The following is a 13,573-nucleotide window of genomic DNA, read 5'->3' as shown; positions in this document are numbered from 1 at the left end:
AGTTTGAATTCAGTTATAAAACTGAATTAAAGGAAGGGAGAATTTATGTGAAAACTGTGCTGTGCTAGACTGAAAGTTTCATTTTCCTATTCATTTTAGATTTAATTGATAATGTTCCCATTTACTTGGGCTAAAGAAACCATGTCTTTCTTGTTCCTCCTTAGTTCTTCATTTACTTCACTTAGGTTAAGGATTTCATGGATCTACCATGGATTCCTTGGATGACATGGATTGATTCCTTGCTTAACTCACTGAAGACTTTTTTGAGCAGAAAGCACTCTTTAAATGAAAGAGAATTGTTCTACATTATTGTATCCCTCAACATATGCTTAGGATCTATTTGAAATTTGAGTTTCTCATAATGAGAATTGTTTTAATAGGTACAATTAATGGTGTTGAGTCTGTGTTCCAAGAGTGGTCAATGGCCATAAAATGTAAGTTCCAATCAAGCAGATTCCTCAAAAGGGAAGAGCTTGGCTGGCATAGAAGGGCAACAAGGACAGGAATTAGACAATGATGGAAAGTGGGATTGCACTGATTCTTCCCCTCCAGGAGGAAACTCCCTTTATGGAGTTAGGCTTTTCTCCTGAATTAATTAGCAGATGTCAAGCACTCAAAAAAGCTATTGTGATACATTGTATATTCAATGGTTATGGGAGAGGAAACCCCACCCTAACTTTCTTGATTGACCTTTCTTGGGAATCCTGCCTTACTTGGTCTGAATCACTTCTGGGAATCAGTTTCTCTATGAGTTCAATAAGAGTTTCAGACTAGATGCCACTTTCTTTTTGACCTCCCTTCTAGCTGAAACATATTGTTTTTCTTATGTCTCAGTAAGAATCTACAACTTTTGTCACTCTATGAGAATGGGACTTGATGGCAGACAAAAAAGCTTTTGCATTTGGTTAACTATATTTTTCAAAAAGGAAAATAAGTATTATTTCATAGTCTTTCTCTACAGTCTTAAACTTCTTTAAGATTCAAAAAATCCCAGTGTCCGCAATATCCACAAGCTAAATATTTCAAAGAATAAGGGACAACTAAAAAAGGAGGTGGAACAAAATAATATATAGACTCAGAAAATTAAAATTATTATTGAGTCAGATGAACAGTCTCCTCAATCAACTGGAATCATCTTTTGGTGTCCTTACCAATGGGAAGAGTGATTGGGGAATCCTTTTGACAAACTGCATATTTACATATTTGACATTTGAAAAGTAGGAATTATATTTAAACTTTTTTTATTTTTGTTCAAGGGAGCAATCCATGTGGTGTTTTTTAGAAGGAAGGGAAAAATTCTATTCTTACTTTGGTGGTGAGTTTCTCCACTTTATTTTTTTCTATATTTGCTGTTTTCATCCCATATATAGTTTTTAGAGCAATGTTGATATTGATTCTTAAGGTTGTGAAATAGATTTTTATCAATAGAAGCCTAATCTAGCAAACATTTTTAGAAAGGCCTCCTTCAAGGAGTTCCTTTGTAAATTAATGGCACATATACCTACTTAGTACTTAGCATAGGAACATTCAACATGACCAATCCATTCCCAGGAACATTTGCCTTCTATCAGTAAAGATGTCCTTCCTGTCAACTTGCCTAAGAGTTGTTGCCACTCGGGTTTTTTTTCTTCTTTTTTTTAATATAACTGATTCACCCACCTAATCCCAATGACTAAATCTACCAGCAGGAATACTCCTCTTTTTGACTTTTTGACTTTTTCTTTTTATACTCACTTGATGTACAAGACTATATGGAATATTACTTTTCAGTTGCAATAAGGAATAAGTAGACTTTTCTGTATCACCCAAAAAAAACTGTGATTTATAACATTAAATATGTAGAATAATGGCTACTTTGGGAGAAAGATTGAGTCTTCTTTAACCTTTGCTTACTGAATCCCAAGACTATCATATCATTAGAAAACTGGCCTTCCATAATTGTCTAATATTTTATTATCATTGTCAATGTTTTGTGTGTATGCACTGTATTTAAAGATCAAAGTAACATATATATTCCAGAACCTGATTGGTATGCAGATGAACATTCCTATCTAACAACATATAGAGAACCAGCCTATCAATATCCAAGGTGATTTTCCATTTTTGACTTTAACTTTATTTGCATTATGTTTGTAATGAGCACCAAGAGGCTTTGAATCTGTTCATTTTAGAAAGCATACAGAGTTTCAATTCAAAAATCTGTAGAAATAATCTTTCAAATTTAATTCACACATATGAGTTTGAGCAGTGAGCAATTAAAACTTAATGCACACTATAACAAAGATATTAGGAGGCCATATAAACCACACTATGCCTTTTGTTAGAAGGCCTCTGCATTTGTTTGTGAATTGACCAGTTCCAACGTTTACTGCTTTGAGTCACTCCATGTAACTTAACTGTCCCTACTTGAATTGTTTCAACAATCCTTTTTTGAAAATAGATTAAAAGCCTTATCACTGTAACCTGATAAAGACAGGTTTATGAAATGGTTCAAGTTTAATTCTGCTCCTGAATCATTATATAGTTCAAGAACAAATTAGAAAGGACAAATCTCTACCTGGAGGATATTATCGAAAACACCATTCACCATTTGCTTTAGGAAAAACTCTTTTGAAATTCCATCTATTGACAAATATTCATATTTTTCAATGGATAGATGACTCACAAGTTGCCACAAACAATTAAAATGTTATCAACTTAAAACTGTTTTGATGTACATATTTAGAAATTATTGCCTTCCAAAAAAAAAAAAAAATTCTCTCCTCAATTTGCATCTTTTCCAGTTGAACATTGTGCAGTTTTTTTTTTTTTTTTGTTTTAGGTTTTTTAATGTACCTGAATCAGAATTTATAAATATCCTATCTGTAGTGTCCTTATAAATCTTATTTTAATTCTTTCCTTGCTCAGTAAGGCTAATGAACCTGTGGGCAGTCTGCATGGATCCTGTGCTTATAAAATAGTGGAAACTGAAGGAAAAGGCATTCTTTTTCAAATCAGAGAATTTTGCAAAAGAATGAGGTCATCCTTCTAAATATGTTTGTGTTCTTTTTTGGACCACTGTGACCTTTTTTTTTTTGGTAGAAGAAATCCATATCATGAAGCTATGAAAACCACCTAGGATTTTCTCACTTGGAATCATAGTGTGTCTACTATTGATTTGCATTCCTGAAGTAAATATTTATGGTAATTCAATCTGTGCTCTCCTCCTAATACATCAAAGTCCATCTTAAAGCATGGAAAATTCTAACCATTAATAGATGTTTGATCATTTTATTTGATTTAAATTTTCTGTTGTTTAATTTCCACATGTATCAAATAAGGCAGTAAGATTTGAAGATTTCTGTTTTTCCTCAATTATAAATTGTGGGATCAAAAATCGTATCATTCTGGAGCAATATGATTTAAAAATCTTCTATGTCTTTCTGTGTTTCTATTTCTCTCTACCTCTTTTTTCCTTGGTGTGTCTTTTCCTCTTTTCTAAATTGCATGATTATAGCTGCACAATTGAGCAACCTAGTCATTTTCATAATTGCAAATGGATACTGAAATGTGTAGAATTTGAAAATGTATTCACAATAATGTATTAATCTTCCTGGACAGAAAAGCTAAGCTTGAAGTATAGCATTTTAAAATGTGTTCACAATAACATATTAATCTTCCTAGATAGAAAAGCTAAGCTTGATGTTGTCTAAATTCACTACAATTTAGAAAATAGAATCCTGACAGACAAGTCCAAAGTGTTCAAAATCAATTCTTAGGAAGCAATCAGCAGTACCACAGAGGGTATATTTTAAAATTAAAGCTTGAGAAAGGAATGAATGGTGACTCTGGGAATTGCTATGTCGAGAATTTTGTTCCAACCACTATCCTTTCCTCTGATCATTCCTTTGAAGGTAGCTCAAGAAAATTGCATGAAATTCATACGAGGAGAGAGAGAGATGTATCATAGTAAGGTCAGGCATTTGTTTAGGCACATGTGACTGTGGTTCCCTACCTTTCTCAAAACTAAGTATGCAACAATTAAGAATAATCTTTGTAGAGATTATAAAATCCTTAAAAAAGTAAAGGGCAGCCTTGACAGTAAGGGGAAAGAAGGTGGTGCAGTAAGGATAGGACTGAGATAGAAAAGTTGCTGTGATAGAAAGTGTGATTTCAGAAAGAAAATAGAATTCCCAGATGAGAAAACATCCTCTCTAATAGCAATTGGGACATCTCAATATATCGTAGTGTCAGATGCATATAGAAAAGTGAAATAATGTGACTGACATTTCTGATTATTCAATATGTATATAGGTTAGAGAAAGACAGCTTTCAACCTTGCTATACTTGGATGAAAGTCCGGCCATTATTACTTCCAGCCCATTTGTGGTGAGTAACATCATTCATTTGGGGTTGTTTTCTCATCAGGAAAATAGATAAGGGAGTTAGAGACTTCTTTCTTTGTGAGAAAGATGCCTTATAGCAGAAACAATCCTTTTAATTCTTTTCTTCTTTTTTTGATGCTAAGCTAGGACTTTTTAGGCTTTTTCTCTTCATTATCAATGTTTTTAAATTTACTAGCTTGGTCAAAACTGAGAAAAGGCTATGATATCTCCAACAAAAAGGGCAATTCCCATCATAGGTTAGACATAATGTTCAGTATTTACACAGATAAAAATCTTGTAGCAGCCACGATTATGGCTCTTTTCTCAAATTGTCCATTTGCTTGTAATTTTAAAAGCAGGATTTCATTTTCAATGTATTTATTTGCTACTCTAGGAAGACTGACCTGTGGCCATCCCCAGAAATTGCAGAAGACATCTGGCCTATCGAGAATGGTAAGTTTCTCTTTACTTTTGTTCTTGCTGATTTCCTCTTTGAGCTTAAAAACAATTTTAGTTCAATAGATGCTCACCATGAGCAGCCTAATCTAGAAAACATTTTCAAAATGACATTTTTTTTTAAAAAAATTATTTACAAAGCACATATGCGTGGGAAATTTTTCCAAAAATTGACCCTCGTAAAACCTTTTGCTCCAAATTTTCCCCTTCTTCCCCCCACCCCCTCCCCTAGCTGGCAGATAGTCCAATACATGTTAACTATGTTGAAATACATGTTAAATTCAACATATGTATACATATTTATACAGTTTTCTTGCTGCACAAGAAAAATCAGATCAGGAAGGAAGAAAAAAACTAAGAAAACAAAATGCAAGCAAACAACAAAAGAGAGAATGAGAATACTATGTTGTGGGCCACACTCTTCCCACAGTCCTCTCTCTGGGTGTAGATGGCTCTCTTCATCACTGAACAAGTGGAACTGGTTTAAATCATCTCTCTGTTGAAGAGAGCCATGTCTATAAGAATTGATCATCATATAGTCTTCTTGTTTCTATATATAATGATCTCCTGCTTCTGCTCATTTCACTTTGCATCAATTCATGTAGGCCTCTCCAAGCTTCTCTGAAATTATGCTGTTGGTTTTCTTACAGAATAATAATATTCCATAATATTCATATACTATAACTTATTCAGTCCTTCCCTCACTGATGGTCATCCACTCAGTTTCTAGTTTCTTGCCACTACAAAGGGGGCTACCACAAACATTTTTGCACATGTGGGTCCCTTTCCCTTCTTTAAGATCTCTTTGGAGTAAAAGCCCAGTAGTAACACTGCTGGATCAAAGGATATGCACAGTTTGATAACTTTTTGAGCTTAGTTCCAAACTGCTCTCTAGAATGTTTGGATCCATGCACAACTCCACCAACAATATATCAGTGTCCCAGTTTTCCCACATCTTTTCCTGTCATCTTAACCAATCTCACAGGTGTGTAGTGGTATGTAAGAGTTGTTTTAATTTGCATTTCTCTGATCAATAGTTATTTAGAGCATCTTTTCATGTGTCTAGAAATAGTTTCAATTTCTTCATCTGAAAATTGTCTGTTTATATCCTTTAACCATTTATCAATTGGAGAATGGCTTCAAAATTACATTCTTTTGGCCTTCTAAAAGAATAATGTTGGCCCCAGGACTGTAACCAGCCTCTAACCTGTGGATAGCAGAGCTGCACAAAGCAGGCAAGAGATAAGGAGAATCAGGACACAAACTGAAGTTTAATTTGTTTCAGAGTGAAGAAAACAACAGCTAGGAGGGGGGCCTAAGAGGAAGATGTGAAGCTGTTGATGCTGAGACTGCTCTATACAAGATCTTTCTGAGATCTTCAGAGAGTTTTCATGGTTAGCATTTCTTGGGACAAAACAGATTTTTTGTTATCTGTCTCAAATTTTGGGGCACAGAACCAGAGTTCTGTGAGAGGAACTGGAATGTGTAGTACCTGTCAGAGACAAAGAACAGGGATTGTGAGCATATAATGGACATCCCTGGAAAATAAGGAAAGCTAAATCATTTAGTGAATACCTGGTGCTGGTCGGTCCAAACAATCAATGCACTTTGTTCAGGGTGATGTAATCCTGACTGCAGGATTCTGTTCTTCTAATTTTACAGATGTGGAAAATAGTCTATGAGAGTCCAAGTCATCATGTAACTAGTTAAGTATCTGAGAATGGATTTGAACTTAAACCTTCCTATCTCCAAAGCTAGTGCTCTATGCACTAGGCCTTTTAGTTGCTTTTGAAACCTGGATCTCAAATCCTTGGATTTGGAGGGTTTTAGGTAAATGTCATTTGAGCTACATAATAATTGGTATTATAAAATGGACTAGCCTTCTATGCCAGGTGTCATTAGATAGGCAACAGTCTTCTCAGAAGTTATGTGATGAAATCTGGATTCCGTTTGTAGTGGCTGCACTTCTCCACAGTCACATAGGATAACATGGATCCCCTCAGTTTTTTCCAGGGGATTAATTAACTGAATAGGGAAGAATCTGAATCCAAATAATGCAGCTCCCTGGAGGTATTTCTTAGGCTACTCTTGCTGAGTATTCTTAAGATGACACTATTATGTTGGGAATTAGATACTTGAATTTTTGCTGCCCACTTAGTATTTGGATTGGTCATGTTATTCAACTGCCACTGCAGAAGGAAGGACAATATATAGATATAGCAAGGTACTTGAATTTTTGCTGCCCACTTAGTATTTGGATTGGTCATGTTATTCAATTGCCACTGCAGAAGGAAGGACAATATATAGATATAGCAAGGTTGTAGTTGTGTACTTCAGTCTCTGTGCTGTAGAAGAAAGCCCACTTCAGCTGGCAGCTCCTCTTGCCAACACCATTTGTATAGTTTTAGCGTCTTACTCCCTGAATTATTCTTGCTTCTAGAGAGAATAAGTGACACATCAGAGAATACAATAGAAGGAAAAAGCAGTAAAAAGAGGAGGAGACTACTTTCATTCTTTAGGTAAGATTTTGTGTCCCAAGAACAAAGTTGTACTGATGAAAACCAATTTTTCTTGACTTGATTTTGAGTTTTTCGTAGCTGGACAACTGCTAGGGGCCACAGTGCATGGAGAGTCAGGCCTGAAGTCAGGGAGACCAGAGTTCAAATATGGCCTCAGACTTTTAATGGCTGGGTGACTTTGGACCAGTCACTTCATCCTGTGTAACTCTGTTTCCTCATCTGTCCAAAGGAACCGGCGAGGGAAATGGCAAACTACTTCAGTGTGTTTGCCAAGAAAATCCTAAAATGGGTCACAAAGACTCAGATACAGTTGAAAACCACTAGAAATCCACCACTAGAACCCTATTTTGCTGTTTGCTGGACAAGTCTTCCCTAAAACTTATTGGTTCATGTTAACTCTTCAGTGACCCATGATGCAAAAGAAAGAATACTGGGTGGGAACTCTGAGGGCTGCTCTGAATCCAAATCCTAGCTCTGCCACTTCTCACTATACATCTAATGCTAGTTAGGTCATTTAACATATGCAGGGCTCACTTTCCTCATCAGGTATAAAGAGCAAGTTGGGCTACATGATTTCCAAGGTCCTTTTCCATTCTAAACTTATGCTTGCTCCCACAAGCTTTCCAAGTTATAGGGGGAGGTCCAGGAAGCCCTTGAAGTTATGTGCAGAAAAAAATGACCACCAGGCAGACAATGAGCCTATAGAAAAAAGTGGATAAATATTTAAGAACTTCCTTTTGAGCAGAAGATAAATCTATCAATGGAAAACAAATGTTTGCTATTCACAGTCACACATAAACATGCACATAATCAGCTATATCCATATCCAGTATAGAAATACAGTCATATAATGCACGCCTACCTACACAGGTACACACCCTTACATAAACACACATGTTTCACACATTCATTTCAATTTATTCACATAATCATTCATACACATTTACACATAGTCACCACCCACATTCCCATACAATATGTGAACATATATGCCCACTTTAATCAAAACAAAATACACAGAGATATTTCTACACACAAAGGATTCTTACAATGCATATATTCACAAATATGTAAACATACATGTAAATTGAAACATACATATGCATGTATTCCCCCCACTCAAACTGAAAGTGTTCACATAGAGACTTCCAAGTCTTATTTTCCTAATGTAAGGCTGAGATGAGACTGTTCAAACATAGTTTGATTATATCGTCTATAGAACAGAGAATGTGCATGAAAGAAAAATAAATCTTTTCCTCACTTTGAATTTCAGATGTTGCTCAGGGGCAGCTAGAAAACAGAAAAAGGTACATCTTGAAAAGCAGATTTTAGGGAACCCAGAAAGGTATTTTCATCTTCATTTAAGCTTTGTTGACATCCTTAAGGGAATTTGTTGGTAGTCTTGGCTTTCGAGCCACTTCATCATCCCATTGACGGGAAAAGTCGTTCCTACTTCTGGGATCCATATAAATCTTCATCTGATTAGTGAGCAGACATGTTCCCAGAGATGCTCTGGGTGCTTGGAGTTGGTGCTTTGTAGACAAATTCTATAGCCAAATGGGAGCAGCAGGAGACTAGTAGCCTCAAATAACACACTCTGTTCATATAAAGATACACCTCAGGGGACCTACACATTATTCTTTTTTTTTTTTTTAATATGAATAGAGACATTTATTTATCGAGTGAATAATTACATCTGTAAGTTTATTACCCACATAGCCTACACATTATTCTTAATGGACAATACTGTTTCGGCCCCTCCACGGACATGTTGTCTAAGGAACTCAAACCTGTGACGGCAAATTTGAAAATTGCTCTGTAATGTGTTTACTTTTAAGTAGGGTTGCTTCGTTGGAGAACATAATTGCATCCTTTTTTCCTCAGAGCCATCGATGAAGATGTCTCTGAAGACATAGTGTCCCCAGATTGCTGTATTTTTTCATGTTTTTTTTCCTTCTGAGAAATAGGGGGGAAACCCCAAGAAATAAAGTTAGGAGAGGAAATTTTGGTCATGATTTTATCATGCATTTTGAAGCATGTGTGTTTTCTCACAAATTATTCAGTGAATCATAAGCAGTCAGGAAGGTTTTATGAAGCTCCACTGTGAACCAAGCTCAGCGCTAAACGTGGACCCAGAGAGAAAAGATAGTGCCGGAGTGCCTCTCATTGAAGCGCACAACCTCGGCCGGGGAAAGCCCCAGGAAAAAGGCGGTGTGGCTACAGGAGCCCTATGACGTCACGGAGGGGACCCCGGGGCACTCTGGGATTGGGATAGACCTGCAGCAGGTGTTGCCACTGGAGCCGAGCTCTAAGGGCAGGCTGGAGGGGAAGGGCGCGGTTGTGTTCTAATGCCGGCTCTGGAGCCCGCCAAGGGCCCCTCCTCCTCCCCCTCCCGGTTTGGGCGGGGGCATAGGGAGTTTGAGTAGGGGGCGGGACAGCTCGGGCCGCTGGCCAGGTGTGGGAGGGCGCACTGCTGACCTGTTAGCGCCGCCGCTGCTTGTGCTTCGGCTGCCAGGCGACTCCGAGGATCTCGAGGCCAAGGCGTGGGCAGGGTTCGGAGGGCCCGACGATCCCATGGCCTCGGACTAATTGACCCAAGAGCGCGCGACGAGTGGTTCTTTCTCCCCTCCCCTTGCTCAGCCGCCTTTCTTGGGGTCAGGAACACCGGGACAAAGTGTGTCTCTTGAGCAAAAAGGTAGGTGTTTTTCTGGACTGTGAGGCAGGAAATCTCAAAAACATGACTGGTGGGTCTTACATCTGCAGTTTCCTGCATCTTCCTTCTGTGGCCCTTTCTACCCATGCTGTAATGTTCGTTCTCTCCGTACATCTTTCGTCACCTGCGATGTGTGAGAGGTGGGAGCACCCCCCCCCCCAGAGGCCTCCCAGGAGCACGGGCAGTTTCATGGCCTTGGGGAAAAGATGGATAAATCTCCCACCACACCAAGTCATTCTTCCTGTCGTCATGAGCTGTGTCTCTGGAGACCCACTAACAGAGTTCAAATGCCTTCTCCCATAAAGTCCTCTGACCAACAACCCACAAAACAAAGTGAAATAAAGTTTTCTAGTTCATGTAGTAATGATGGGTTGTTGGGAAAGGGTAGAAAGGATGTTGAGCCTCATCTTTTAACGCTGCTATTTGTTTTATTCTAAATTCAAGAAATAAAAGAAACTCATAACATGGTAAAATGAAAATTGGTGATTGCATGTGAAAACGCACCTGTTATATACTTGCTATCCTTTCTATCAAAATTGCCATGTAACTGTGTATATGTATGTATGTAAATATATATGCATATATGTAAAAGTAGCCCATACGTCTTTCAGTTTTTCCTCTGGGTGTAGAGAATCATCACAGGTCCTTTATATGCCATTTGATAATTTATTCTAGTCAAAATGAGTTTGATATTCCAATTTCTTAAAACTATATATGATGTTTTCTTAGTTCTGCTTATTTCACTCTTCATTATTTCATGCAAGACTATCCATGTTTTTCAAGACAAAGCTCATTTGTTGCAACACCGAAGAATTCCACCACAGTCATCCACCGTATGTTAAGCCATTCCTTAATTGACTGGTATTCCTGTGATTTTCAGTTCTTTATTACCACAAAGACAAAAAATATTTTGGAACTTATAGGTTTTATTTCTTTTCCTCTAATCATCTCTGCAAACAGACAGTATTGGTATTACTAGGTAAAAGGATACAGGCTGTTTAATAATACTTTGGGAATAATTCCAGATTGCTCTTCATAATGGCTGAATTAGTTCACAATTCTACCATCCAACCAGTAGTGAATTAGTGTTCCAAATTCGCCTCATCACCAATTTTTCTCCCTCAATCATTTTAGTCAACCTAAGAGGTAAAAAGTCTCAAGGTTTTAATTTGTCTCAATTTTAAGATCATCTTTATATGACAATAGAAGGTACTTGAAATGTGAGATTCCTTTGTCAGTGTAGGGGACAGCATGGACTACAATCACACAGGATGAATAGGTGTGAATATATTATGATTCCACTAAATCAAGGGGCCCCCCTTCCATGTTCTCAGAAGGGTTGAAGTGATAAGTGACACTGTTGCACAACTGTGCTTGAGTCGTGTGCTGATGAAAGAAGGTAAGATGTTGGATACTTACAGTTTAGCTGGTTGAGAGCAGATACCTTTGTCTGCAGATGTCTTGCGTGGACATTCAATACAAGTGGGAAACCAAAATAACAAAGGTTCATATTGTCAGTCATATGTTTTATAATCTATTTACAAAAAAAAATTCTCTTGATTTTTTAATTATAAAGGGATATTTGAGTATTATCTCTTTTGGGATTGAGATAGGGGATAGAAGAAATTAGGACCTAGAAGATAGCCTGGTGCAAAGAGTGTTATATTTGGTATCAAATGTTTTCAAATCCTGTCACTTTCACTATTAGTAATTCAACCCCTGTGGGCCAATTATAAAATGAGAGGTCTCTTAATTCTAAATATATGATCTTGGTTGATCTAATTAAGTGAGGCTGGTGGTAGAATTGTGGCCACCAGAAAGGTCTTTTAAACAGTTGTCAGGTATTAGGTTAATATTTTCTCTAGAACTCTCCAGGGTTAGGGCCAGAACCCAATATAGATTATGGCGCAGTAGATTCCAAGCTACTGGATGCATTTTTCCTTTTTTGGGAAGGTGGATAACCAGAACCAGAACCAGAGATGGTCCAGAAGTATCAAGGTAAAAGTAATAGTAGAGCTGTTCATTCACCTGTGGTGTTCACCTCTGACCTAACTTTTTGTACTTTCAGGAAACTGCATTTGCAGCAGCCACCTCCTGGTAAAACCATCTTGATCTGCTATCCCAGGTTGAGGGTAACCAGCAATCCTTAAATCTATTACTGAATGGGATGTCTATCTCAAGCATCTGAAGATTTCCCAAGGCAGAATGGACAGATGAGAATAATTTATTCTATTGGCTATAAAGATGAGTGTAGGAGGCACTGTGGAGTGCTTAGAGCTTGGTCAGATATAGAAAATCTAAATTCAGGAATTTGCACTAAATATCTGGAGTCAGACAATGGTGCTAAGAAGAATAAAAAGTTTCAGGAGGTTCAACTAAAAGTGAGGCCTGAGTCAGTCTAGAGAAAACAAGCAATAGAATCTCTGACCAACAATTTTACTTTTTAGCCCATTTTACTTTCTGGCAAGATAACAGACATTTAAAAACAACCCTGATTGTGAGGGTTCTACTGCATTCTCCTTAGATCTCTTTACTTGAACAGATCCCACTGAAATAATTTTCTATAAAACTATTTTCTTACATTTATTTAATGTTAATAATTTGTACAATCTTGTCCCAATAGATGAATAATCTGTTTTAAATTCTTTGATGCCACAAAAAGAGGTACCATAAATATTGTACAGAATTCCTTTTTTCTGCTTTTGATTGTGGTGTAGAACAAGTTGTACTATCACTGAGTCAAAGAACATGCAAAGCTTAATTTTTGATGGGGCAAAGTGACAAATTTCCAAAATGGTGGGACCAATTCAGAACTTCACCAGTAGTAAGTACACCATATACTTGTTTTTCCAGAACTGCTCCAACATTTGCCATTTCCCCATTTTTTCAACTCTGCCAATCTGATGAATGTGAAGTATAACCTTAAAATTGTTTTTAGTCAGTGATTTAGAATTTTTTTTCTTTTGACTATTATCTTAAGATTTCTTCCTCTGAAAACTTCCTATTCATTTCATTTTACCTTTTATCAATTGAGTAATGGCTCTTCTATATTTTTGACCCATATTCATCTATTGATTGAGAGCTATAGATATATAGATATCAAATGTGTGTATGTGTGTTTTCTCAAGGAATAAATAATAGAATGCAGGGCCAAAAGAATTAGGAAGACTCTTCAAACACTTCAAGACATATCAGTAGTAAATGACTTTGTGACCTGGAGAAGTCACTCAATTATTTGCCTCAGTGTCTCATATGTAAAATGATCTGGAGAAGGAAATGTCAAATCCCTCAAGTATCTTTGCAAAAAAAAAAAAATCCAAATGATATCATAGACATGATTCAAAAATGAAAAGGGTGAACTTTCCACCAATGAAGAGGAAATTAGAGCAACAATTAGGAGTTATTTTGCCCAACTTGGTCAATCTGATAATCTAAATGAAATGGAGGGATACCTACAAAAATATAGATTGCCCAGATTAACAGAAGAGGAAATAAATTACATAGTCCTGTTTTAGAAAATG

The 13,573-nt window shown here is 37.0% G+C and overlaps 1 protein-coding gene across 1 annotated transcript in view; it reads left to right on the top strand.

The window, feature by feature from the left end:
- Positions 1-8,823, top strand: part of LOC141559512 (uncharacterized) — a 33,502-nt gene extending 24,679 nt beyond the window's left edge. The window contains exons 12-17 of the mRNA XM_074297366.1: positions 1,257-1,315; positions 2,020-2,089; positions 4,294-4,368; positions 4,759-4,817; positions 7,261-7,339; positions 8,613-8,823. Of these exons, the coding sequence (XP_074153467.1) occupies positions 1,257-1,315; positions 2,020-2,089; positions 4,294-4,368; positions 4,759-4,817; positions 7,261-7,339; positions 8,613-8,739 (469 nt within the window). The 3' untranslated portion in view covers positions 8,740-8,823. The remainder of the gene's footprint in view (positions 1-1,256; positions 1,316-2,019; positions 2,090-4,293; positions 4,369-4,758; positions 4,818-7,260; positions 7,340-8,612) is intronic.
- The last annotated feature ends 4,750 nt before the right edge of the window (positions 8,824-13,573 follow it).

The sequence above is a fragment of the Sminthopsis crassicaudata genome, chromosome 3, assembly GCF_048593235.1.
Source record: "Sminthopsis crassicaudata isolate SCR6 chromosome 3, ASM4859323v1, whole genome shotgun sequence".
In the NCBI taxonomy this organism is placed as follows: Eukaryota; Metazoa; Chordata; class Mammalia; order Dasyuromorphia; family Dasyuridae; genus Sminthopsis; species Sminthopsis crassicaudata.
Note: the sequence above shows the minus strand (reverse complement) of the source record. Positions and strands in the feature narration are given on the sequence as shown.